General features: G+C 41.2%; 1 protein-coding gene across 1 annotated transcript; it reads right to left on the bottom strand.

Annotated features, from left to right (window-relative positions):
• Nucleotides 1-204: 204 nt before the first annotated feature.
• On the bottom strand, nucleotides 205-26868 carry abcc6a (ATP-binding cassette, sub-family C (CFTR/MRP), member 6a). The gene is made up of 31 exons (XM_005924949.3): nucleotides 26426-26868; nucleotides 23461-23637; nucleotides 23161-23286; nucleotides 17584-17721; nucleotides 14871-14993; nucleotides 13727-13788; nucleotides 13471-13602; nucleotides 12059-12265; nucleotides 10717-10894; nucleotides 10342-10503; nucleotides 10132-10224; nucleotides 9371-9574; nucleotides 8097-8243; nucleotides 7911-7998; nucleotides 7276-7345; nucleotides 7037-7163; nucleotides 6765-6941; nucleotides 6514-6681; nucleotides 6124-6307; nucleotides 5941-6025; nucleotides 5735-5852; nucleotides 5093-5300; nucleotides 4686-4996; nucleotides 4196-4395; nucleotides 3901-4027; nucleotides 3583-3684; nucleotides 3325-3471; nucleotides 3071-3229; nucleotides 2791-2957; nucleotides 2486-2680; nucleotides 205-1653 (listed from the first exon to the last, which is right to left on the bottom strand). The coding sequence occupies exons 1-31, from the start codon at nucleotides 26465-26467 to the stop codon at nucleotides 1545-1547; spliced, it is 4533 nt and encodes a 1510-aa protein (XP_005925011.1). The 5' UTR covers nucleotides 26468-26868; the 3' UTR covers nucleotides 205-1544.
• Between the last annotated feature and the right edge of the window lie 475 nt (nucleotides 26869-27343).

Genomic DNA, 27343 nt, shown 5'->3' with positions numbered 1-27343 from the left:
AACAGTCCTAAATGAAATAGAGTCAGGCATTTTTGCCTCACTCTTTCAAAATATAATTATTAGGAAATACTTGGTTTTTACTTGAAATGTGTCTTTTTTTTTTAAATGATGAAGTCAGTGGGGCATAATATTATTTGATATAAATACATAGATATAAGCTCATTCGACACCATCCTGTGATTATTTTAAGTTGCCTTAATTGCTCTGTAGCACTTCTTCAATCTGCGTTCACTTGGTTGTGAAAGCACCTACCATTATATACTTACGAATGCAAAGCCAGACATAACCATTGAGTCAAATAAATTTTATTTTCCAGCATGATGTATGGAACAAAAGCCATTAACAGTAAAAGGTCAGTGAAAATGATCAAGCTTGTTATAAAAAGTATAAATATAACATAATCCTCATAATTTTAAGGACACTTAATACATTTTGTCAAATGCTATAAATAAAAACTTGGGTTTCTCTTAGAATATATTGTCTAAACCAGTAAGACAAAACAGTAAATGCTTCTTCTCCTTGAAAAGTTCATAGGGTTCATTCTTTGAATAGAGAGTAAAATCAACATGTCAGCACCATAAAAAATAAAACAAACAAACACTGATTTTTATCTTCTCCGTGTGTGTATGGCCTGGTCTGTGTGGTAGACGCTGAGAGACAATCACACAGAGATTTATCACCATTGTTTTCATGAGGCATTCTCTTCATTCATGGTGGTTTTCACTACCGGTGTCAGGTTAAATCTGACCAGAAAGGACTCTATTGACAGTTTTATGTGTTTACTTTGACAGAAATAAACAATGGCCACAACATAGTTGGACGATTGCTAATGTGTTGGCTCACTTCAATGTTTTCCTCATTTTCCCTGACATATAAAAACTCCAAATTGGCTGCCCCAAGCTCAGATTTTGAATGCAGTACAAACCTCATTTGCCCATCCTTTGCCAAAGTGAACCTTTTGAAGGTTAGTGTGTCAGAGAATTTCCTGACCCACTTTCTGAGACAAGAAGACAAAATAAGACTTCTATCATTTTAAAATTATAAAATTGCCTCTTCTTTCTATACAAGGCTAAAAAAAAGAGTGAGTAAACATCCATATTTAAGCCTGAGAAAACATAAAAAAATACACACTTATAAAACTACAAAAATAATATAGCTTCCATTCTTAAAGAGAATGAAAATCCTTAAGATTTGTGTTACCCTTTCATTCCAGCCTTTGGCTTAATCCTTTTTATGGAATAAACTGACTCCATTAATCGAAATACAACATTTGTAGTGAGACTCAAATATCCAGTATAGCATTCCTGTATAGTTTTCATCCTCTGAGGTTAACAATGTCTTTTCCTGACTTGGGACAGTGTGTCTGTCTGTTAAAAACCAACAAATGCTTTTGAGATTCATCGACAATGCCCTCACGGAGAGGTCTTTGGAGCTGCCACAAAGCTTGGAATGGCCCAGATTAATGTGTGTTGGAGAGCCATAAGCATAAGGTGCCACATCTGTACACCAGGTCATCAGTTCTATGGCCAAAGCCCAACGGAGACCTAGACCAGTCCGGCTTCCCGACACATTCGATAGAACTGCCCCCTCTGTGAGATGAGGTTGGCTGGAGAGTCCATCTCAGAAATGTGGCCTCTGTCCATGACGATAACTCTGCGAAGCAGCAAGAAAGAAAGTATATTGTTTATATGCAACATATAGGTGTGTAATAAAGCTGTGCAGTACAAGCAAATATTGCAAAGCACATCTGTATTCGTATTGGTACAAAACAGTCTCCATGTCATCTCACATGTCATCATTTCCTTTGCTGTATCTGGATATAGCATAACACTCTACTAGCATATAACTTGCCTGCATCACATAGAGAGTCTGACCTCAAACACTTTTGCATAGTCCAACAAATAATCTAGCTGTTTCTCATTCAGATCCACAGGCAGCAAGAGTCAGATCCATTTTTAAAGCAGTTTTTACAAACAGATCTTTCCCCTGTATGTTAATTCGTATCTACAAATGACAGAATATAAGTTAACAATTCATTGATTAAGTTAGTGCAGTTAAATAATGCAAAAACAATGCATGTCACTAGTGACCATGTTACACCTGGATTTGACTCTTTGACTCCACAAACTGCATAGATAATACTGGTTTAGGCAAAAGTTAATATTAACAAGTTTGTTTATAGGGCTACAAGAAAGAATATATTTCTTTAGAACCATTCCCACAATTTACTGTCTTTAAAATGGTAAATAAAAACAGTTTTTTTTTTCTTCTAATAACAAATTCCCTTTACATGTTAGTGTCCAGAGTCCTCTCTTTTCACAGACTTTTGGACTGTGACAAGAAATGGATAAAAGCAGCAATATTCCAGAAGCTGGGATCAGCTAATGTGGGATCTTTACCTAGCCTCAGTCACTTAATGAATTCTTAAAATTGTCACCATTACTTTTTTGTCGATTCACTAAATAGACAATGAACATTAATATACCTGGTGTAGTCCATGATGGTATTAAGGCGGTGAGCAATGGTCAGCACAGTGCAGTCCTCAAACTGTGTGCGGATTGTTGACTGGATGAGCGTGTCGGTCTCCAGATCCACAGCAGCTGTTGCCTCATCCAAAACCAAGATTTTGGTTTTCCGCAACAAGGCTCTGGCTAAGCATACGAGCTGACGCTGACCCAGACTACGTATACAAAGGAAGAGAAGGGAAGATTAGAATATCATACTAAACATGGTGCTGGAGTAGACGCTACTGTACGCTACTGCGTGTCATATTGGTGAGCTTATGTGTACCTGAGGTTTTCTCCTCCCTCTGTGCATTCATGGCTAAGTTTGTCAGGCAGATTAGATACAAAGTTTTTGAGGTGAGCAAGTTCCAGTGAACTCCACACTTCCTCATCTGTGTAGGTATCAAAAGGGTCAAGGTTCATCCGGAGGGAGCCTGAGAACAGCACAGGATCCTGTGAGAGAGGACAGAGATTTTATTCATCACCGAAATGTCTAAATTAGTAATATAATCACTAATCATTTTTTTAATGTGATGAAAGCCAGATCTCAATAAGAGTTATTGTACCTGAGGAATGATAGTAATGCGCGATCTGAGGTCATGGAGGCCAATGTCAGCAATGTCGACTCCATCGATAAAGATCTTTCCCTTTGCTGCCTCTAAGATCCTAAAGATTCCCAGGGCAAGTGAGGATTTTCCTGCTCCAGTTCTACCCACAATTCCGACCTGAAAAAAATTAGGTTTTAGGAATGATGCTTTAGATAATTATGCAGTTTAAATCAAGGCGATGAACACTTTTAATATCACACAAAATGAATTACCTTCTCTCGCTCATGAATATGCAAAGTAATTCCTTTCAGAGCCAACTCAAGGCCTTTACGGTACTGCAGTCCGTAGTCCTGGAACTCTATAGTACCGTTCTGGGGCCAGGCCTGGGGTAGTGAGCTGCTCTCTATACTCCAACTGGCCTGTATGAGCCAATAAGGAAGGATAAGTAGAGAAACAAAAGCCCTCCTCTAGTACAGTTTATTGTCCTAAGCAGTGATTGGTGTACGTGTGTGTGCGGTGGGAATAATGACCTCTTTAGGAGTGTCAGCGTACTCGTTCACTCTCTCAACGGAAACAATGTTGTTTTCCACATCAGTCCAAGATCGCACAATCCAACTCAGGATTCCAGTCACCTGCAATATTTAGTGAAAAGGCTTTTACTTCTCCTGAAATGCGATGCATTTCCAGATAGAAATAAAAACAATACAATTTTCACTTTTTCTAGTTTAACTCCCAAATGCCTCATTCTGTAGCTGTGTGATCAAAGAATATATACTGTGTTTCTGGTGGTAATAAGGTGGCTACTTGGATAACAGTATAACAATGTGACTGTGGGTAGACTGTATTACCTGGAGAGAATGTGACACAGCCAGACCAACAATGCCTGGGCTCAAGGTGCTTTTCCCCATCACAGACAGAATGGCAGCAGCTAAGACCACACCATTACCAACAAACTCCAGATTGACTGCCAGCCACCTGTAGATATCAATGTTATCATTAATATCATTAATAACATTGTTATCTCATAAATCAACCACAATTCTTAATGTTATAAACCTTATCCAACCCTCATCAACTGCTAAGTGAGCAAATGGAATATGAATAAAGGCTAAGGCACTTTATAATAATTGCATATCCTCTCACCGGGTGGCCACAAATCGAGGGAAGTAGGAGGTCTGATTGAAGTCAACCCTCTCATTAGCCTGCAGAATGAACCTGGACTGCTCTCCGAAGGCTCGGATGACGCTGGCGCCTTGCACCGTCTCATTGAAATGGGTATAGATGGGCGAGCGGCTCACAGCTTCCAGCCTGCGCAGCTGACAGGATGTGGCAACGTAGAAGCTCTGTTGGCCACAGTGGAAAAGTAAAACACCATCTTTAATGAATGAAACAAGTGGGAACACTCAGGGCTTTCCCATAACTCAGAGTGAATGCATTCAAAGTCCATGTCAGCAGGTGGGGAACAAAATTCAAGTGGATGGCAAAATCAGCAGGTTTGGTTTTGGAGCCCAGAACTTTCCAATAACATACAGTAATGGAACCCAGCTCTTGCTAAGCAACATTCAACAGCATCATCTCAAATAAGAAACTAAAGATCAGAGTGGAGAGTTTATATTTTGGGGAGAAAATATACCTGGACAAAGGCATAGAGGAAAGCGAGAGGCAGGATGATCACGGCTGCAAAGGGTGTAGCCATCAACACGATGATGCAGACTTCCATGAGCTTGAAGACGTAGCTTAGCATCATCTTCAAGCCTTCAGGGACCATACAGTCAATAGCGTCAATCTCCTTAGCAAAGCGGTTCAGGAGGTTGCCACTTGGCGTGGACTCAAAAAAAGACATTGGAGAGTGCAACACGTTGTTCAGGAGGTCCATGTGCAAGTGGCGAGAGGCGATGATCCCGCAGATAGAGATGGCAACAGTCGTACCAAAGATAGCAACACCTGAAGGGAAGGGAGAATGAGTGTTTGTTATGTCCAAACGAAGTTAAATTGTTTGAATCATTTGAAGCATCATTTGAATTAAACCCACTAACTCACCCTGCACAAACCCAAGGGCCCCAAAGACAGTCAGTTTCAGGTCTGTATCAATTTGGGTGCCGTTAACAACAGGATCATCAGCCCACTTGCTGAGCCAGTAGTTGTAAGCCAACGAAGCGCCCTGCTGGAAGGCGTACAGGAAGACGATGGGAATGATGATGGCCAAACCGATTGTCTTGAAGTACTTCTTGTACATATCCAACCTCACCTGTTACAAACAGATAAAAAGCAGCAGGAATAAGAGAACTATCTTCACATCCATTCCCTCCATTTATCCAAGTCCAGATCAGAGATAATAAAACAATTTTATTCATAATTATTAAACCAGCAATAACTATTTTTGCAGACACAACCAGAACAATGTGTCTGCCATGACCATGTGTTTAACTTTACTGCTGTGTATCTGTTTGCCGTTTGGTGCTGGGCAGGTCATGTAAAATTGCTTTTCATTGAAGATGGCTTCTTGTTTTAGCCAAAAATAACATAAGGGGAGTGACTGTCTACCAAAACATTAGACTTGCACAATCTAAAATAACAACAATGATTTGAAATATACTGGCAAGCTAAGCAGAGTTGAGGGAAACTGCAGAGCATGGTAGGGAGTGGCACTGACACCTAATTTTAGGCCTTTTTCAGACTTACTCTTCCAGTGCGTGCCTTGTCAACTTCAGTGAGCTTTCCCAAGTCCTCTGGTACTTGTTCCTGGTCTGTTTCAGAAACAGGCTCCATATTCTGCAGGTTTGTATTAGTGGTGTCACCCCTAAGGAGAGGTCAGAGGTCAGTTTCATAAAAAAGTATGGTTTATATTCCAAATATGAGAATGAGGAGTGATGCATTTGTCAATGTACCCAATGAGCTGCTCCTGTGAGAGATCTCTGGAGAATGGCATGAAGTCGACCATACTGAGGCGAGCATTAGACCTCCTGGAACCGGCTACATGAAAAGTGTGCATAGTGTTGAGTTATTACTGGGAATTTAAGAGATTGTCTTAATGTAAAACAGCAAAACTAATGTCTGAAATGTCTCTTCACCTCGTTGTATGGCACTCTCTTTTCTCTCTGTGCTTGCAAAGGTGTGGATGAAGTCTGCAAATGCGCCGTGGTGGCTGAGGAGCTCCTGGTAAGAGCCACTCTCTGTGATTTCTCCATCTACGAGGACGAGGATGAGGTCGGCCTGCGGCAGGAAGCTCATCCCATGGGTCACCAGGATGCGGGTCTGTATAGCAAGCCACACAAGTCAGAAAAATGACATGTAAGCACAATCCAACACTAAATTGAGGCTTTCTTGAAAACAAAGGTGTCAGCAAAGTGGTTGTTTCCATATTATGATAACAATAGCACAGAACTTGTAACTGGCGCAATTGTCTTTGTGGTTGCGTTGAACTGGATAAACTGCACTTTGCAGGCGTTATATGGCATTACCTTGTCTCTAAGGACTCCTTTTGGTCCAATGACTTTGTCGAAGATGTGTTGACCCACATGTGCATCAACGGCAGACAGCGGATCATCCAGCAAGTATACATCAGCCTTTCTGTAGACAGCTCTGGCCAAACTGACCCTCTGCTTCTGCCCGCCTGAGAGGTTAAGTCCCTGCATGGAGAAAAAACGTTTAAAATATCTGAGACTCAACATATGCATGAAGCAGCATTTTTTTTAAACAAAGTATTCAATACCTTCTCTCCAATCTCTGTAGCATCTCCAGCAGGTAGGATGTCCAGGTCAGGGAGCAGGGCACAGGCCTCGAGCACACGGTGGTACCATGTTTTCAGCTTTTCCCGGCCAAATATGATGTTGTCTTGGACTGTGGCATTCTGAATCCAGGCTTGCTGGGGAACATACGCCACAGAACCCTGTGAAGAGACAGTCAAAAGCGAGAATATCAATATTTATTACAAGTTGCCCACAAACTATGAATAGACCTTGTTATGGAACGCAAGCTTAGTACCTTCACAGTAACTTGGCCACTTCTTTTCTCCGTTTCCCCAAGCATAGCGGACAACAACGAGGACTTTCCACTGCCTACATGTCCTACCACAGCAACAAGGGAGCCTCGAGGTACACTGACACTGATCCTGTCAACAAAGAAGTGAATTTTCCTGTAAGCCTCAAATCTTTTATTCTGTTGTTGATTTCTTTTTTCAATCTTCTTTTTCCAAAACATATAAACACATACTTAAGACATACCGTTTAAGACATGGAGGACCCTCTGCAGACCAACTGAAAGTGCCGTTTTCTATGACCACATCTTCTCCGTCTAAACAATAAAGAAAAGATTGACTTAAAAGAACAAAACCTGCAGCGAGCACTGGAAAACAGATGTATTCTTTCATCCTTAGTGATAAACAAACTTTCAAAACAAAGCTTCTCCTTGAAGTTACTCGGCAGGGTGCAGCCGGGGCGTAATTACAAGTGAATTTTCTTAATCATACAAATTACAGAGCCGCTGCTTTTTCACAAGCTGTCTTAGGAAGTGTTGACAGTTTACAGACAGAGGAGTGCAGTATATTTTTTTATTTCTTTCTGAATCATATGTCTGAATTCATGCTGTGATTTACGTTCAACCGCTGAAGGGAACATCCTATAATTACCCTGTCTACCAGTCAGCCTGGGGACCCAGGAAGTGACAGTGCACATGATCCATACAAGGTTGTGGTAGTCCACAGTTATAAACAACTACATCTTGTGGGATGCTTATATTGATTATGACAGCCTGTGATTTCAGGCAGTATGGGGAACCAAACTGTGGATATTTGTGAAACTGAAAAGTATAGAAGTGTATTCATTCAGTGTAATAGTGTATATATGGGTGGGGTTCTTACCAGAGCTCAGTGGTGCCTTTGAGACATTCTCCATTTTCAGTTCTTCTGAGCACAGGTACTTCCCCAGACGTTTCAGTGAGACTACAGCCTGAAACAGTCAGAAATGAAATGGTCGATATGTGCTGTTAAACTGTGGACTGTGAAAATAATCTCCTCAATCGGGGATGGAGAAGAAATGCAACCTACCTGCAGGGTTGTGCTTATTGCAAATGGAAGCTGACTGAGTGGAGTCTTCAGGATATTGATTAGCGCCATGGAGACAAAGACCTTCTGTGCATCCAGGACGTTCTTGTCATCAAGCATCACATAGACTCCAAACATGGCGAAAGCAATCTTGGGGGGGAAAAAAGGCACTAAATGTTACTTTTATGGGCAGAACCCTGCATGCTCTTTAGGCACAGACAGTTTTAAGAACAAGGATTGCACAGGTCTAAATTGTCAATATACTTTAACCCACGCCGAGACGAAAATCAGCAGCAGTGCTTTAAATGTCTGATACTACTTTCTGACTTCCCCGCCCTGTCTGTGGCATGTAACCCTAAGTCTAGCCGAGTCTTATTGTTCTGTAGACTTGAATCTTTAAAATAAGGCCACTTATGTATAATTTTATTTTTTGCGTCTCCAGCAAGGTGTTTGATAGAATAAGATGAAATTCTCTTCAGACATCTCCAGAGGATAAATCTTAATGATTTGATGATCTAACACAACCTTATTGATTTAACACTTGTAATTATTGTATTGTCTCAGCTTACTTTGTGTTTCTGGCATGGTAAGATGGTATAATGGTTATACCTGGTGGTTGCCAACACGTTAGCATGACTGAGAAAATACTAGTTACTAGTAGAATGCTACTATTTAAAGGTATGGTGCAAGAGCCGTGAACGAATGGGGACCTGTGGAGCTGTGGCCTAAATGTAATTTCATGAGGTACGCTTTATTCTTCTTGTATTTTTTCGATAGAAAAGGCTGAGACAATAGATACTACTGGCTTTGACTGATTCCTTTCTGTAAAGATGAGGAAATTCACAGCACCACTAAGTTCTTCACGGCATCTGTTATTTAGATTTTAAGCATTAAATGAGCTGCAGCAGAGACATTGTAGCATTAGCCCCCTGAGAGCAATCACCTTCAGTCACAGCTGACTGCTTGTTATACACGCATATACATTTCTCTACTGTTTAAGCTACACTCCTAGCCTATAGTTAGCATTTGGTGCTATCATGGGACGGTCATGAAGTGAATTCCTATCAAATCTAATATATTGCTACTGTACTTGAGAAAGTACAAGATTTTTTTTTGTCTACATGTCTATTTATTCAAGACCGCCTCACTATCAAGACTGCAGACTATATAGCTCTTTAGCACAGTGGGCTTATTCAGACTTTAGACATGCAGGACTGCTTGTTAGTATCGTGGAGTTAGCCTCTGTATTGGAATGTCTATCAAATGATTGTTCTCACCAAGAAAGAAGAGGAGTTAAAGGATGCGATGGAGATGGAGTAGAGAATTTGAGACTTCTTCAGAGCCTTGAGCTCCTTTTCTCTGTAGCCCAAAACCTGCTCCAGGAAGGCCTTCTCCCAGGCATAAAACTTCAAGATTTTTATCCCATTCAAGATCTCATTCATCAGTCTGATACGGCCATCCATGAACTTCATTTGAATCTCCTGTTGACCAGACACAGGGGTTTTTACTCAGTATTGTTTGAAAAAGACCGCATGCAAAGCTGGAACTGAGGCACAGTGGATAGACAATTAACAGACCACAGGATTCATGCATTTGTGAACATGGGTTTGACTCCCCTTATTACAGCTGTAGTAGTTTTCTTGAACATCACAGAACTTGTTTAATTCAGTAAGAATTTATTGCTTGTTACATTTTAGTGAATTTTATAACAAGGAAACAACAAAGAGCCAGGAATGTGGTCACTGCATTCAAGACTAAGTTCGATTAAACTGGCATCCAAATTTACAGAAGCCTCTGTTGTTTTTCCAAAGAAATGAAAAATTATGCCTTTCTACTGCCCACCCTTTCCTGTCATTGTTTTTCAAGCATGTTATATGGACCAGACATCAAAAGGACAAGGGAGAATGCACCATCCAGGCCAAACACCCACACAGCTCTTCAGTCACTATCTAAACCAGCTGTGGTATCCCTGACCTGACGTGCCAGATGTCTGGGCTACTGGAACGAAAGTGTGAAGGATTCCTGTAACAGCTTTTACCTGCAGCTTGCTTCTTTTCTTTGCAATGAATCCGTTGAGTGGAAAAATGAGAATGACAGTGGCAATTCCTGCCAGAGCTGACGGGCCAAGTTGCTGAAAAAAGGAGAAAGGATATGATTGTTTCAAGGTTTTTTTTTTTTTCTCTTACTCTGTTAGGCCTCATTTGTGCATGAATTGGATGCTTTGTAAAAACACTGCATTTCAACATACCTGCCAGAGGAAGAAGAGACAAAGCGCAATCTCAATCGGAGCCAGCCACACAGCATTAAAGTACACCACAAAGTCCATGAGCTTCTGAGTGTCTGCTGAAACCAGATTCACAATCTCGCCCACAGTGCAAGTCCTTCTGGCAGAGCTGTTTATCACCAAAGACTGGATTGCCAACAAAAGAGACAGAGTTGTTTACAGTGTAATTTAATATCCTCGTAAAGATTTCACAAAATCATTCATCTTAGGTAAAACTGCTAATCACATACTCCAATCTGGAAGAAGATAAGGTTTTTGTTTGTGCCACTTGAGACATAATTTATGTTGTGTGTCTGTGTCGGTTAGTGGCTTCATGTCCGTAGATATAGAGTGACTCACCTTCCTGTAAACCAAGCCCATGACAGCTGTCTTCACCCTCATTCCCACTGTGAAGCAAGTATACATGTACTGATGGTTGAAGAGGGACTGAAGGCAAGAGAGGAGGAACATTAGCGTGGCGTAGAAATAGCCCTTCCACAGTGGTGCATCTTCATCTCTCATGAAATCCAGCAGAAGACTACGGAGGAGGACAAAGAGATACTTAATCGCAATGTTTCAGATGGTTGCACATGTTCAATTTTGTCTTCAACCTCTGTATTGAGGCTCTGTTTCTATATCTTTCCTGGAAAGTTGCGAGTGATGCAAAGCAAAACAGGCACAGACAGGTTTTTTACTCTTTTTACAGATTCAATCTGGTATTATCTGACTCTTTTCGTGTGCTTTTGCCAATGTCCTTGAGCGCTGCTGTGGCTGCTGGCTAACTGGCCATCACAAAGTAGCCTAGGTTGCACAACAGAGCTCAGCTTGTGGCCAGGCTGCCCTCACACTTGGCCAGCGGCTCCCTTATTGTGGTCCAACTGCATTTCTGCCATTTAGAGCCTCTTCTCTCTCTCTTCATGTCCTCCTTACTGGAGCAAAGAGGGCTGTGGTCTCGTCTACTTTTCTTGCTCACAGCTCTATGACCGTAATTAACACTTCCACTGCTTCTGTGCTTTGCATCAACAACAACATTCCAGTCTGACTGGTGGGATGGTGAGGCGGGTGGCGGGTCGGCCATGACCTGTTTTCACTGCTGCCAGCTTCTGTTGTTGTTTGGCAGTTGTCATAAATCACCAAATCCCTTAACGCTATTTATCTGTCTATCTCTATATTTAAAGAGATATTTTAGACGGTTGTATTTTTGTCTGCTGTTTCTTGAATTTTCCCAGCAGTAAAACAATAAAACTTTATTTTACCCTAGCCTGGTCTGCAGTGCATCCAGGTAATTTCAGTCAGAGCTGAGGTTTGGAAAGGTCTGGCTGGAGCTTTCCTTAATACAGTACACTCAATGCCATTTGGTTTGTGGGACACTGAGCAGTGAAAAAGCTATATTTGGGAACTCAACAACAGTATCTCATTCCAAATATAATGGCACAGTTTCTTGCACTAAGTAAACCTCTTTCTATCAGACTAGACTACTTCATTTCTATCTTTATGCTAAATCGTCACAACATTTGTGGATTATATAAATGAGAGAACTGCTATCTAGGGGATTTTCAGCAATGGAAAAAAATACTCATGGGCCTCATGGTACTGGCTGAGATACACTTAATATTTGCAAATATTGGCAACTCATACTACATCTACTTAAAGCCACATGTCTTTCATAAAAGCAGAATTTGAGGTTCTGGTGCACTCTTACCTTAGCACCTGAGGGATGGCGAACATGAAGGCATCGTGGAATATGATACACAGAGTACCAGTCAGGAAGTACGGGCCGAATTTGCGTGCCAGTGTTCTGAGGAGGAAGAAGCCAGAGCTTTGCTCCTTTTGCAACTTCCTGAGGAGCTGAGCCTGCTCTGGCAGTCGGCTTCCCAGCGCCACACCTGATGCTAAGGCTTTCTCCTGCCTAAAAGAGCAAAGACATTGTCACAGTTACAGACATCTATGTTAGAGATGCACCAACATGCTGCTGTCTTTTAAGTCTCCAATGTAAAACTCTAAAAAAGCACTTGTTTTTCGTGCCACCGCTGAATTTGTTGGCAGCTTAGAAAAGCATTATTTGCTGAAATAATTATTAGACTTAACAACTGCTTTCAAAGCACTGGATTGTGTTAACAAGCCTTGGAAATGGCACAGAGTCTCTAGTCTTGACATTATGGTATTGTATTGTCCTCAAATGACTCTCTTTGGGCCTATTTTTAGCCCTAAATGCCTGTGGTGATGAGACATCCCAAGTTTTAATTTACCACAGTTACAGCTCTGCTCTGCTCGGGTCATTAATTTGACCAGCCCCTTGTTGAAGTTTGACCACATTGCAATAAAATGGAACTGATTTTTAGCTATGACAATAAGGAGAGGAGTACAGGGGATCACAGGCCTATGTCAAAATAGCAAGACACGTGCATTTCCTGCACATGTCGTGTCCTGTCTTTTGTGCTGCAGATTCATGCACCAACTGCTGCCTGACACATATCAAACATTAAACAGCTGAACATGTGGTTCTTTAAAGGAATATGCTGACATTTTACATGCTTCTGATGTGGAGAACTATGTAAAAGCAGATGCCTTCTAAAATCTAACAAATAAAGCTGATGATCCCAGTAAAGACGTGGTTACCTAAGGTTAGGATTTAAATAAGAATTTTCAACAGAAAGTCAGAATGGCAGTTTGAGGACTTGAAAGATGACTGTTTATCAGGTTGACACAAAAATAATGTTATTGGTTCCAGTACTGTAACAGATTTTGTTATAGATTTTTCATCCACTAGTACACAGAGTCCACTAGGGTACGAATGATGTAAGTTTCAGCAGCAGCAGCTGCATGTGAGGCTCAGCACGGCTGTTATTGTACCCTCCAATTTGCGGTGACCCCACAGACTTGTCCACCAACTGCACATGCTTCCCCCGAGCAGACTCCAAGTGGACTAGAAAGTAGTATAATGAGAACAATTATGTGTTTGTGGTGTCTGCAGATGTTTGTGTACGTGTCTTAAAGGAGCGTAATCCCAGCCATACTAGAGAGGTATACAGATGCATATGCAAAGTGCATTGCAGTACTACTGTAAATACCCAAAGTACCAAATAAAATTGATCAAATTTAAATAATTCTCACTTTTGAAGTTTGGCACATTCAGCTGTCCAGTCCTGTTCCAGATCTGAGATGATCTTTTGTGATCTGTCTTCCTCCCTTAGGGTCCACAGATCCCCTGCTTCCAGTGGGTTGCGATATCCTTTTACGACAAGTCTGAGGAAGAAACACGGGAAGTGATTCAAACAGAATAAACATATTATTGTAAACAAGCACAAACTGTTGTTGCAGTGAGTCAGCTGATGCCTAAAAATGAAAGGGTTTTAAAGAACCATCTTACCCAGTGAACCACCAGAAGAGGATCTTTGACAGGAAAGAAGCATCTTTCACAGGACAGGGATTCTGCAACAGATTAAAGACCAGACTCACTGTTGTTTTCGCAGTAAATCTCTCACCGCTTGAGGGTTTTTGAGAAATACACATCCTAACAGAGTCCGTCGGTTGATGGTTGAATGGTGCACTTGTGCGGGCTGTGTTTAAGAATGCTAATGTGCGCAAACAACACTGCACACTCAGGTGGTCCAGTCTGACGACCAAAGGCCATGAACTCCCACAGAACAGCACAAATAGTGCTCAGTGTTAGCGCAGGGTGAATATGACGTTTTGAGGTCTGCTGCAGACAGAGTGGAAATGTGTCATCACAAACAATAACAAGTGGATACACACGCAGAAAAACAGAGTTTGTCCCGTCACGCAAACTTTTTGGCATCTCCTCCACCCTGCCACCCCCTCACTGGGGTGTTTGCTCTCATCAATACCAGTGCTCTTACTCTCTGTCTCCCCTCTTCCTCTCTTCCTGTGAGTAACTCTAACCAGAGCGTGGGGCAGAGCAGCGGAGGAGGTGGAGGAAAATGGGTGTGTCCACCACGCCAGACTGTGGCTTCTGCACCCTCAACCTCCTTGCTACTTGCCAGCAATTTCTTAGGGGACTTTTCCAGCTATTTCAATTGTTTACCACTGCGGAAATATTACATCATATGTCTGTTTGATAAGTTAGAGGCTCATTTTCATTCACCTGTGAGTTGCCCCTAATCAGCGTATTATTCTGAGCTCAACAACGTTTGACCAAGCTCATGTTTGATGGGGTAGTGAGATCTGTATTAAGTAATTGCTTTTCTGTTGTGTGGTCACACACTCTTAGCAGTGGTCTCGATGTTATCTCACAAAGTGAGTGAGCAGTACTGAAGGTATGCAGACACACAGGCACACACACACAGTCATTCACACTCCTCTCACAGGAAGCCAAAGTGGACATGTGAGAGTGAAAGGAAGGAGGATGTGAATCACATCATTTCCTCCAAAAGTGAAAAGTGTCTTCACAACAAAAGCGGAAAACCACAGGACAGCCACTCCGGCATTTTTCGTTCCTAGGTAATCATAGAGGATGTTCTTGACGGAAGCGGTTTACATTCTCCTCTGCCTACCTTTTCTGAGATGGTTTTTCCCTCTGGAGGCTGGTCAGCAAAACAGCACAGGAATAGCTGGGCCAACTGGATTGTGAAGTAGGAGAAGAAGGCGAGGTATCGTACAATATCAGAGGCAATGCCCTGTGGAATAAATAAATAGGAAAAGCAATGAAAAGGCAGCTGATAATGTCAGAATGCTGCAGTTAAAGTTCTTTGAGTTTACTGGTTTCAAGCAAGTTTTGCAATTTAGACATTTAGTTTAAACTAGGGACACAATTAATTGGCTTTGCGGCCGACATGACGAGGGTTTTCATTTGGATCAAAATGTCTTTTGGTTGTTTCATCTCTTTCAACATTACTTAACAAATCACACAACATCCTGACTGTGGTACAACGGATCATTTGTCACCACTGTGGCTTTGTGTGCAGTTTCACAACAGCACAAAATTCATTATATAGCTTTTATATAGCTTTTCCTTTGAGCGCAAGCCGTATAGCGGAGGATGGTTTCTGCACCGGGATCACAGACACAATAAAGAGTATTTTGGACCTTTAAGCCAAATCAGGGTGAAAACCCAGAGTCTTTAATGGTGTGCTTTTTATAAATGAAACAACAGTTAAATTTGTCTCGCAGTCACGCTAAGAGCCCGTATCTGTAAACAGGGAAATTGTGGTTTCACAAACCAGCACCCTTACTTTCAATCAAGGGAGCAGCTGCAATATTAACCACTCAGAGACTTTTGTGAATTGTAGGACTCGCATGTTATTCTTGACATACAGAAACTTTGGGCTCTGGCACAGGCTTTGTTTACAACTGGGACAGAGCCACTGCCACAGGCTGTGTGCTGTGTATGTGCAGCAGTATGGCTATGCATAAGAGTTGGAGCCATGGTAAACAGTAAAATGATTTTCTGTGAAAAGTGTGGTGCCGTGCCCAGAAAGGCGATACGAAGAAGCCAAACGGATCCGGCCACACTGTGAAAAGCAGGGTCAGGATGGTCGGAGAGTGGGTGGGAAAAATGTAGGTCAAGCAGCTAAGAATGACCAAGGGTCCGCAAACATGAACTCCGTCAACTTGAGCTGTCAACGCTGCAATTTGAAATGGACACATTCTTCGTAAACATTTAGAATACATCTCAGCGCTATATACAGTCCACACGGAATAAAACTGCTGAGCTGTGCAGCCTCCGCTTCTTTTATAGCTCATCACAGCAAAAGAAAACGTCTTACTGTTTGTATTTTGTCATGCAACAGTACTGATGTTAGTGATGACCGCTATAGTAAAACCCTCAGAAAACAAATACTGGCCAGGATAACTGGGAACAAAATGGCATTTTTAATTAATGAAAATTACAGACATTGAAATATACCAGTCAAAAAAACACTAAAAATATTTTGTTTGTTAAACAGATCTATAACGTCACTATTCATTGCCTAAATCTTTCCTTTCTTTGGTTTTACTTCTGAGATCTAGTCCAATTTTTATTTACCGATGGGATCCTGGAAATTCCTCACTACTTCTGTTGCAACTGTATGAATATTAAATTCATATTTGTACATTCTAGGAAAAAGCACATTCAGTTTCCTTCCCAAGTTGGTTGAGAGGAGTGATATCGCTTGTGGCTGTATGCTTGATACCTAGCTCCACTATTTAGCATAAAAACAAAATCTGTCTCAGTAGCTGACACATTACATTAAATTTTTGTAATCAGTTTACTGTCTTTGTGGTAGACTAAGCCAATTAGTCTACCAGGAATTATAACTTCCTTTGTTTTATGAGTTTTAGGGGAGTTGCCTGCAAATCTGAAACTTTAAATGCCAGTCTTGACGTATAATACCTTCTAGCTGGCAGCAACAACAGTTTTTGGAGGAGAGGATGTGGTAAAAAGCCTAAAGTGATTAACCAAATTTAATACGTAGATACGGTTCATCATAAACTAGAAATATGGTATGGAGGATATAGTAAGAATTTATGAGTGGTTACATGTGTGCACCGTTCATGTGTCTGCATGTGTGAAATGAAAACATCTGCGTGTAAATCATATATGGCTTTACATTATGTGTGAATGCATAGATTTCCATCTGGCCGTGGTTACAGCAGTGTAGGTCCATAAACACAGCGCTGACGTTCCTCTGGTCTGACCCTGGGCTGCCATGTCTCACCAGCATTTATCCTAGGCCCATCATTACTCTCCCCCAAACAGTATGGGAATGTCACACTGAGAAACGATAAAACAGAAATATGGATGTGTGTGTGTTTTTATGGAAATGCAAATGCGACTGCCCCACGGCTGCGTGAACAAAAATACAAACCTACCCCCATACAACAATGATTGCTGTGTTCGACGGGAGACACAGGAAGAAAAGGAAACCCTAAACACACACAGGCTTGACCAGAATTGGCAGTGTCATCCTCCAACACATTGTGTTAACTTTGGGCTACCTTGGTTAAAATTGGGAGATAGAGATAGAAATTCTTTTCTGACACAGGGTACAGCTCAAGCTGTGCTGCTGGAGTCTCGCGTCTAGACTATGGGTAGGAGCACAGCTGATTAGATACCTCTTCACGGTGTTTAGACATGGCAGGTTCACTAAGTTCAGACTGGGCATGCTAACAAATTCACTTTGGCATGAGCCTATTTTTGATTTCAGTCTTTTTGGATGCAAGATGATATCGTTTATATTAAAGGGTACATTTATTTTTATATTCATTAATAGGCTAAGAACATACCTCATCCATGGCTAGCTGGATCTTTGCTCTTAGAGGCACCAGAGCACAAACAACTGCCAAGACCCAGAACAGGAAGAGGAATATAGAGGAACGACAGCCTCTTATTCTTTCCAACTGGATGATGCACATGGCCAGGATCTAGAAAGAGAGACAGAAAGACTTTAATTTAACAGTTAACATGTGTGGTTCTTGCAACACAGGACAGGAAACAACTCTGTCCCTGAGAGCACCATAGAGAAGAGAGCCAAACTCCAGTCTGTGATGCCACGTTGATACTGCCGGAAATGATTTCACGGACAAAAGGACCAGGAGGAATCAACTTTTGTAGAGCACAACAATGTTTTTCAGTCTCTGGGAAACTCAGATTTCATAGTCTGTGTACAGTCATGTCAACTGCTTTCTAATTGGCATTGCGTCTATAGATTGCATTATAAATTTAAAAACAGAGATCTTCCAAAAGGCTTTCCTTTGACTCTAAATGCCTCTGGATTTATGTCTATATGAAGACTTCAGGTTATTTGAATATTCTGATATTCTGCAGAAATCCAAAGAAAGTGATATTTTTATGCTCATCGTTTCTCACCTAACCAACAATGAGCCAAACTAGCTTAGAAATCAGTACAATAACTTCACAATCCACTAACAAATGCAGTGCAAACTTAATATAGCAACAAAATAAATTGCAAAAAATGCTGACAAACGTTGAAGTTAACTACGGTTAACATTTTACACAACATTTAATTCATGGAAAAACCTTCACTTGATGCAGGGGAATAAAACTGCCAACAAGCTGTTTTTTTTCTGGTTAATATTAACAAATGCTATCTTGCTTACTAAAACAAATGCATGACCCGAGGATGCTGACAGACGATCTTTTAATGGCTGCGTGTGTCACCGGATGCCACTCGTGGAACCACAGAACCTCATTCTCTTCTATTAGCTGCAACTGTCAGTGCGAGTGTTTTCCACAGAGCACAGATTTCATGTGATCTAATGTATTGCGGTCAATGGTTTTATAAAAACCTCCAAAAATAGCTCTGATTCTGGGAATTCCCTGGCTGCAGACACGAATATGACTTGGCTCTTTTCTCTTTATAAAAATGACACATATACGCCGCATGCCACACTGTCCTATATACTTTCCTGTTTTCTCCAAAAAACAAACAAACAAACAAGCAAAAAAAGACTAATTTGGTTTAGACATGCTGGCTATCTGTCTGTGCTCAGAGGAGGCACGCATCGGCTTGTGAACCTCTGTAATTGGTCCCTCACCGAGTGGTTGGCCAAGTGAGACGTCACTTCACCGTGCCAGCTCATCACCAAGTGGGGAGAAAGCGGATTTAGGTTTCATAATGAGCACCCACATTGGTTACCCCGGGACGAGCCGCAGTGCTGTCCTGCTATAAACTGCTGGTCTGTCAGTTATATAACTTTTTTCTTTTTGCATCAACAACCTGAAGCACTTTGTGTAAACCCAGTGAATATCTTTGTGCTAATATAAACAATATTCTTGCTGCAGTGATGATGAAACATTTGATTTGATTTGATTTGATTTGTTCATTCATTTTCCCCAACACATTTGATGCTCACCAGCCCATCAGGGAGAGAGAATATAAATAGACACGCACTTACAGTCACACATATGGGGAATTTAGAGTCTCTGGTCTACCTGACTTGAATGTGTTTGGGAAGTTGGAGGGAAAGCCATAGATACAGTAAAGAGGGGATGTGAACAACATGCCAACCCAAAACACACAAATGTCAAAGAATCTTGTGTGCTTTAGGACCGAAGCTATTCTAATTAGCAATACTTTAGTTAACTGAGTAGCTTCTTTAATAGTTTTCAATGGAATTTTATTCTGCTTTAAATGCATATTTGTTTTTGTTTTTTAACATAAAATCAGCAACACTGGCCTGATTTATTCATTCACTGCTTTATATACATAGCATAGCAGCGCTGTTAGCAAAAGATTTTGAGCCTATTAATGCTTGTGGTTGCACGCGCCTGAGCAGTGCCAGTCCAGCCCTCTCTTAACTCAATTTTGTGGTCTTAGCCAACTAAACACGAAATGCTTTAATACTACCTGTGTAGCAACTACTGGAGATTTAAGATTATCGTCAAATGAAGTTTGAGAAAAAGAGGACATTTTTATGCCACAGTTAATCTTCCAGTTACATAACAATAGATTAAAGTGCCAGTGAATGGTAAAAATGGATTTGTGGGACAGCCCAGAATGATATAAAGACTGAACAAATGCAAAAGTCAATAACTTCAACTGTTATTTAATACAGTTTTAGAAGTATTTTCCTCTGCTGCATATGGGAACAATATTCTTAACTATGTTAAACTAGATATTGCTTGTGATCATAAAGATAAAATAGTTAGCTAAAAGATGCTAAAATGCTACAGTTTAGCGATAATTAGTTGATTAACACTGGGGATGAATCAATATAAATGAATGTATTTCATAGGTTAATTTGACCCATTAGTCAGTTCATCTTATTGACTGCTGGAGGAGTTAAGTAAGACTATGGGACTACTTAACACCATATCTATTAGGCACACTCTATGTTAGTGTGCTGTACCAAGCCCATGGGAAAAACCTTCTTTTTTTAAAATGTTTTTGCTCCTAAACACATAAGATCACATCAGCCCCAGTCCAAACCTTAACACCAAACTGGCCTTAGGTCAGCGTACGAGAGGAAGGTCGATCTTATTCCTAGCTTTCCGCTCTGTCTTGCCACCATATTGCTGCAAACCATAAGCCCATCTGTTTGTAGGAGTCAGTGGGTGGAACTAACTTCATCACTAGGCCTGAATCAAACCCCGACCTTATAATTACATGGGAAGTGTGCAGTGCTGGGGATGGAATAGGAGCTTTACGTCATGGCATTACTGATTATAGCCGGTGTCATGTGTGTACTTTACATCCGTACTGACCACGATTCATTCGTGGGCTGACTGACTTGGGCGAAAGCGTTCCCATACACTAACTTGAGTTGAAGGGCAACAAAACAAACTGGTCAGAGCAACAAGAGCACAGTGTTCCGTTCCCGCACCCAGGGACTGGTTGGTGGTATGTGGCTAGAATCAACATCTAGAAAATTATATCCTTTAATAAAGATAAGTCTGGCACATAGATTAAAAGATTGGAGACATGTTCTTAATGTGATTTAGGAGTTTGTTGTCTGCCCCCCACCCTCCTCCCCGGTGTGAGAAATTAGATATTCCAAAAAAGGGACCTTTTTTGAGATGTATCCTTTTGATACAAGAGAAGTCTCAGTGTATTTTTAACACAAACACGTGCTGGTATTTACTCAAGAGTCTGAAAAGACCACAGGTGGGTAAAGCTGTCTGACTTGGAGAGTGAGACTGAGCAGAACCTGTATGAGGCTACAGAGAGAGAGAGAGAGAGCTTTGTACGTAAACTTATACGACTGTGTGGGTCGTATACGACAACTTTATAAGCTCACAGGACCCTTCCCATCTGGGCTCTGCACCCTTGCATAGCATTGTACTTTCTATCACTCTTGCTCAGGATAAACAGCATTTTAAACTTGCCATGCCACCCATGCTGAGCTGTACTCCTCTTCTCCTTTGCCTTCTCATCCAAGTTAAGTATCATTTAAGATGTACTGAAAATGAGTGGGATCGATGTTCTCAGAAACATTCAGGGACTTTTCTATCAACAAAGGCTAAAACATTTCTCTGATTGCACGCTGGGCCTTATTTTCTATAAATAACCTTCTAGCGCTCACCCTAGACACCACTGTGATCTGGGTCGTAGAGGCCAGTATGGTTTGCTTCGAGATGTTTTGAGGGAAGATACAAACAACATTTGTAAAGATTAAAGATCTCTTCCAGACTACGTACATCTGCATATGTCTTGCACTGATTCAGATCTAAACATTTGAGTCAGAGCTTTTTGTTTTGGGGTTTTTTTGGATTTTGGGTTTGGTTTATACCCAACCGAGGATTCTTGTTGCTAGGGTATCCGGAGGGCTATTTTGTCTTTTATCTTTTCTTCTTCTTTGCTAAGGCGTTGCAGTTGAACCCACTGAACTGTACAGTTGTGGTCAGAAGAATTGTGCTCAGAGAAGCATCTGGCATCTAAACTTCCAATCCAACAGTACACCTGTAGGCTATATAAAGACCGAATCTTCCTGTGTAATTAGGGTTAACACAGACTACAATTGTGTGTCATCACCTTTGTATTTGCTGGATTTGTGTGTTTTTGTTTTAAAGACAGACCACATAGTTGGAAGACAGTCATATGGACTTAATTGGGATTGAAGCCATGCCATTGTCAATGTTCTTCGCCACTAAGCAGCTCATTTGAATTCTAATACACAATTGACCAATCATCATGATGCATGATGATGTGTCAGATACAAACAGTACATACCTTGGAAACAGTATACACTAGATCATCACCTATAAGAAATATTATGGTTTATGCAGTGTTTTTTCATTATGTAGTGTATACTGTTTCCAAGGTATATACTCTGACACATTATATTCAGTCATATTCTTGCAGATTTTATATCCATAATGTAAAAAACAACGCATGTAGACTCACAGAAGCAAGAAAATTAAAGAGGAAGGGTCCAAACTGGGAAAGGGGAAGTCAGAGGGAATGGACTTCCTCTGGTGTCTCATGAGCTCAGCTGAGAGGAGTTTGTATTAAAAAGCCTAAATCACAGATGGAAACATGAAGCAATTCCCATTTCTTTCAGTGTCAGTTGTATATATTTTGTAAAAGAGGGATCCAGGCTGCAAAATATCTGATTCATTATATTTGGTTTATTTGGCCACTGCCAAAGTACCTAACAGTCACACTTTCATTGCATTGGAACTTTGCACATACATATGCAGTTACATTGACTCCACATGAAACAGTAAGTAATGTCATTATATAAGTGCTTTGCAGTCCGATGAGCGATTGTCAAATACAAGCAGGTTACTGTGATATTTGCATTGCCTGCTACACCATAAATCTAGCTATAGTTCTGCATCTTTGCACCTCAGTGTTTGACTAGCATACTGTATATTTGCACAGTGACATGTGAGCCAGCAGGACACAAGTTGAAATATTTCCCAAACATCTCTGTTAGCTAAAGCTACTCTGAATGAAGAACAAATGTCAGATCTACAAATCAACGGTGCATCTATATATAGAAATTATGGACACCTGATGCACAATTAGATGATTGCTTTGCAGTAATATTAAAGTTGTTGTCTGTGTTTAATAACTGTGTTTAAAAACTTGCGTTGTAGTTCTTGCTTTTTTATTCTTAAAGGATTTGTTTTCAACACTGTGCCTTAATGTTATCACTCCCATTCTGACGACATGTAGTTTCCCCCCTTAGTACAAACACTAAGAACACAGTGCAGTGCTTTGGCTAAATAAGGAATTGATAAACGCGCCTTGCTCCTATCCTTGATGTTCCAAATGTCATGCAAGTTCTAAAGTGTGCGTAACCTTTTCCAGGTCAATAAAACATTAAATTAAAACAACTGGAGTTTGATTTGGATAGATGTGTACATGTGTGAGAAAAAAGAACCACAGTATTTACCACAGTCATGCTGCGAATAATAGGGCTGAGCAGAAAGACCATGTGGTGTTGGATATCCTGGCTCCTCTCCAACAGGATGTAGAAGAACTCCACAAAGCCAAATGAAGCCAGCAGGAAACCCAACACCTGAACAGAGCAGAGAGTATGAGGAGAATGAGTCGAGAAGCTAAAAACAAAAATAAACAAAACAAAAAAAACCAACACAAACTTAGCAAATGTTTCGACTTTTTTTCTTTTCTGTCATGGGAAAAACTTAAACAATAAACTGAAGACTGGCCAGCATTTAAAATGATGTCTCACCATCTTGGCAGAGCAGAGACAGGACATTTGAATGTGTCCGCGGTCATGGCAGTAGAGATGAAGACAGTAGAAAGGGGCCAGCAACCACAGATAGATACAGGGGACCCACACCAGCACTGTGTTCTGGAAACACTGGGTTAGGTCTGGGTTGGCTGTGTACCATGTACGGTTCCAGTCCTGCATCAGAGAGAAAACAAGAAGTTCAAAAGTTCAGATTGAAAGAATATACTTAAAAGCCAGAAACCGAGGTCAAACTGTGCGATTATATTCATCATCTGACAGACTAAGCAGGCGGGACAAAGTGGCAAAAATCCCGACTTGGTGCAGGTCCTACGTTTCATCCATCAATCCACTGAGAGCGAAACCACAGCAGGTCAACAGAAAACGTATCTGTGCTCAGTCCTGAGAGAGTGCGAGCTGGAAAAGGCCTCCTTTGCCAAAAAAGCTGAGTCAGTATTTGAATGTTTTATTTTTTTTCCCCTCACCACGTCTCTGGCTTGTTTCCAAATTTGAGTAGGACAATATAACTGTCAACAAATCAAACGATGAGGTCAAGAACTACAGTAATAATGAAGCCCATAAACTATAAAAGTTTGTGCAGACGAGGTGTGTTGAGCAAATGCTGCCAAAATGTTGCGATTACGTAACAGTAGCGCAACCAAGATAGTCTGTCTATCGTTAAAAAAAGATACTTGGGGCTAAATAGCTTGTTGTTGTCAAGCTTCCCTTGTTTATCACCTCGCTGCCCTAATGAGGGGCAGGGTGTCTGGCTGTGCTAACAACACTGCCCTGGGGAGTCACCACAGGAAGTGGTTTTAAAGCTTCTAGCATGGCACATACGTCTGGCTCTGCTGGTAGAATTCCAACTGGGATAAGGTAAAGTGGCCAAAATTGGTGGCAGCTGCGAGATTATTATGTAACAACCGTCTGTCCACACACAGGCTTTTGAGTGAAGCCCAGCAGGTGAGATATTGGGCAGACTGACGCTGTCGTTTCTGGTAACTGTGATTAATTCAAATTTACCATCAGTCAATACTGTTTACTGCCACATGGGTCTGAATCATGATCTGACTGTCAGGCTCTTGTTTCAGTTGCTAGCAATTATGATGATACACTTCTTTGGCTGCCTCGCCTTAAAAGTCTGATTCTCACATACAGCTTCACTACATATCTGGTTAAGGTTATGCAACGAGTGCATGATTTTGCACCTATGGTATAACAGCAGCTTCTGTGAGGTTTGGCATATCAAAATCCATTTAAGTGAAAAACTGCTTGAGAAGGAGCGAGTGGGTGGCTACTTTCACAGACCTGTCTGAGTTCTGTGGTCAGTGGCAGGCAGATGAGCACTTTTATGATGACATCCAACCCGTCAAAGCCTCTCTGCGCTCTTTCTTGTGCTTTTTGCTTGTTTCTGACCCTTGGCTGAAATGGTGTCCGGTAGATGCCAATAGTGTCTATTTTTACCTGACAAAGTGATTTGAGAGTGGAGAACAGAGACACTTACTGTCCTCTGAATCTGCTCATTGTTGCTTTTTACATCCCCTTTATTTCAGAAACCAATTCAGCGTGTTGCAATCCCCTTGAGTTTTGAGGAACTGTTAGAGGATTACCTATTGTGAGTATGTGACGTGTATAAACTATAGAGACTGTAATTTAAGGGAGCGTTGATCACTCCCCTGTCTGTCTCACTTTGGCCTGTTGTTCAAATTATAGATTAGGTTGATCTAAAAAGAAAGACGCTAAACACAATCCTAGCTCCTAAATTGGCCCCTTTCAAATTTGTCCTAAAACCTTTCAGGTCAGGTGTTGCTGGAACAGATTGCGGAGCTGGACTTTACAATTTCAGTTTTAGATCCATATAAATCTGCATTGCTGCCCCAAGACTGTGACCAGTGAGTCAGCAATGATGTCATTTCCAAAACATGTAAAAAGGTCAGTGTAGTTAATAGCAATAGATATTTGTGGCCAGCAGAAGACAGAAACATCTGTTAAAACATCCCGTAAGAACAGCACATCTGTGTTTTGAAGTTTCATGGCAGCGAGGGCTGCACAAAATACAGTAACACGCTTTCACTTTCCCAACAGTGTTTGATGGCAGTTGTTTTGAGGTTTTGCAGGAGCAGAAACAGAGAACAAGAAGTAACGAGAACCAGAAACCGAGTGAAAGAGGAAGGACGAGGGTTGAAAAAGTCAAGTTGGGAATGAGTGCATTTAATAATCCTGGCATTCCAGTTGGATCACAGCCGTTCCTTTTATTTTAGAGCCGGGATTTAGAGTGTGGAGTCTTGCAAACATGCAAGACTAAAAACCTTTTCCAATTAGAGCAGCAGACTCACTGTGGTGCATTTCATCCAATCAGCATCTCGTTGTTATGAATTATGCCGCAGGATGACAATAAACACACAACTGTGGTATTCATCAAAGGTAAAGGCTGGCGTTCAGAGAAGCTTTAGATTAGAATTAGTAATACTGGCTGCGAATACTGAGAAGGTCAGTGTATGGGGGTTTTCTCCCTAAACACGCAAAATTAGTATTACTCATTTGATTTATTAATTAGTGCCAGTAATCCTTCTAATCCCAATAAACAACAGGTATCCAAGGACAAAATGCTAATCTGGCTAATGCTAATGGCACTGATCATTTAAGTAATAAGATTAAAACAAGTTTAGGAGAGTTTCACCAAGAATTATACCAGTGTGTTTATACACCAACACTTCTGTAAACAAATGCTAATACTCATAATATAATCTGCCAAAATAACAAAAATATCTTTGATTTCATATTTAGCAATTCATAGACAACTACGAGCTGAAATTAACAGACATCTTTGCAGGAATAAACAGGAATTATAAAGACATACCTCATTTTTTAAATGAATGCTGTTTAAAAGTGACCTTGGCTGAAAAAGCCACACACTCAGTAATACGATGTGATTCCAGGGTCAGTGAACACATCATAAACTCACCCACAGAGGGTCCAGGCCACTGAGTCTGCAAAAGGCATCCATCCACTCGTTGGCTCCTTCCTCCCCGTTGCTCCACTTGTTGGGCTCGATCAGCACTGCTCCTCACAATGGGTAGCACAGACTCTCTGCAACAGCACCGGTGGGTGTATGTATGTGTGACGGGGGGAGAGACACTGAGTCCTAAAAGACTAATGGTTGTGTTTCTTGGGTTTAGCCGGTCCTCGCTTGTCTGTCTGTGTGGTACGCTGTGTTTATTAGTGTGTGTGTCTGTTTGAGTGTGTGACCTTTCCTGCTCTTTAATAAAACAACTTCTCTCAATGAAACACTGTTTCTGTCTGCCTCGCTGTTTGAACTGGTGCTGCCCTGAGATTCTGTGTCTTTCTGAGTCTCACTCAGTCTGCCTGCTGTTTATGAGTGTGTCTCCTTGTTGGGTGGGTGGAAATATTTCTCTCTCTCTCTCTCTCTCTCTCTCTCTCTCGCTCTCTCACATTCTCCCTCTTTCTCTCCCTCATTTACTCACACCCCTCTTTTCTCTCCCACATCTTCTGGATTTTGATCAAAACACCACAGCTACTCCCTCAGTGGGATGACAGCTCCACACCCAGACACACTCCTCCCATCTTCACTCAGTGCCCCTCACCTCCTGCCTTGCTCCCTCTTTTCCCCTCTTTCCCCACATCCCAAACAGCCAGTTGTCTGACCACAAAGTGTCTGTTTGTGCATAGACATACCTTGTAAACTGAGACTAGCCACACTCAGATAAATACCATGCTTATAAGATCTCCACTTAGCACAAATCCAAGATATTAGCAGTGAATATTTTCTTACCTAAGTTCACCAAGCCTAGGTAGCACCAACTTATAGCATATGTCATAATATTTGAGCTGCTGTGTATTTGAAATGTTCTATTTTTTAGTC

This window comes from Haplochromis burtoni, unplaced genomic scaffold (assembly GCF_018398535.1).
Source record: "Haplochromis burtoni strain Fernald_Lab_line unplaced genomic scaffold, NCSU_Asbu1 Contig_70, whole genome shotgun sequence".
Taxonomy (NCBI): domain Eukaryota; kingdom Metazoa; phylum Chordata; class Actinopteri; order Cichliformes; family Cichlidae; genus Haplochromis; species Haplochromis burtoni.
Note: the sequence above shows the minus strand (reverse complement) of the source record. Positions and strands in the feature narration are given on the sequence as shown.

Bases quoted from the DNA above. Each gene is read 5' to 3' on its own strand.
- abcc6a (XM_005924949.3), bottom strand. From the start codon at position 26,467: ATGGATGCCTTTTGCAGACTCAGTGGCCTGGACCCTCTGTGG. The intron at 23,638-26,425 runs GTGAGTTTATGA...TCTCTGATGCAG, and splicing joins GTGGCCTGGACCCTCTGTGG to GACTGGAACCGTACATGGTA. The intron at 6,308-6,513 runs GTAATGCCATAT...CTTGCTATACAG, and splicing joins AAGGAGTCCTTAGAGACAAG to ACCCGCATCCTGGTGACCCA.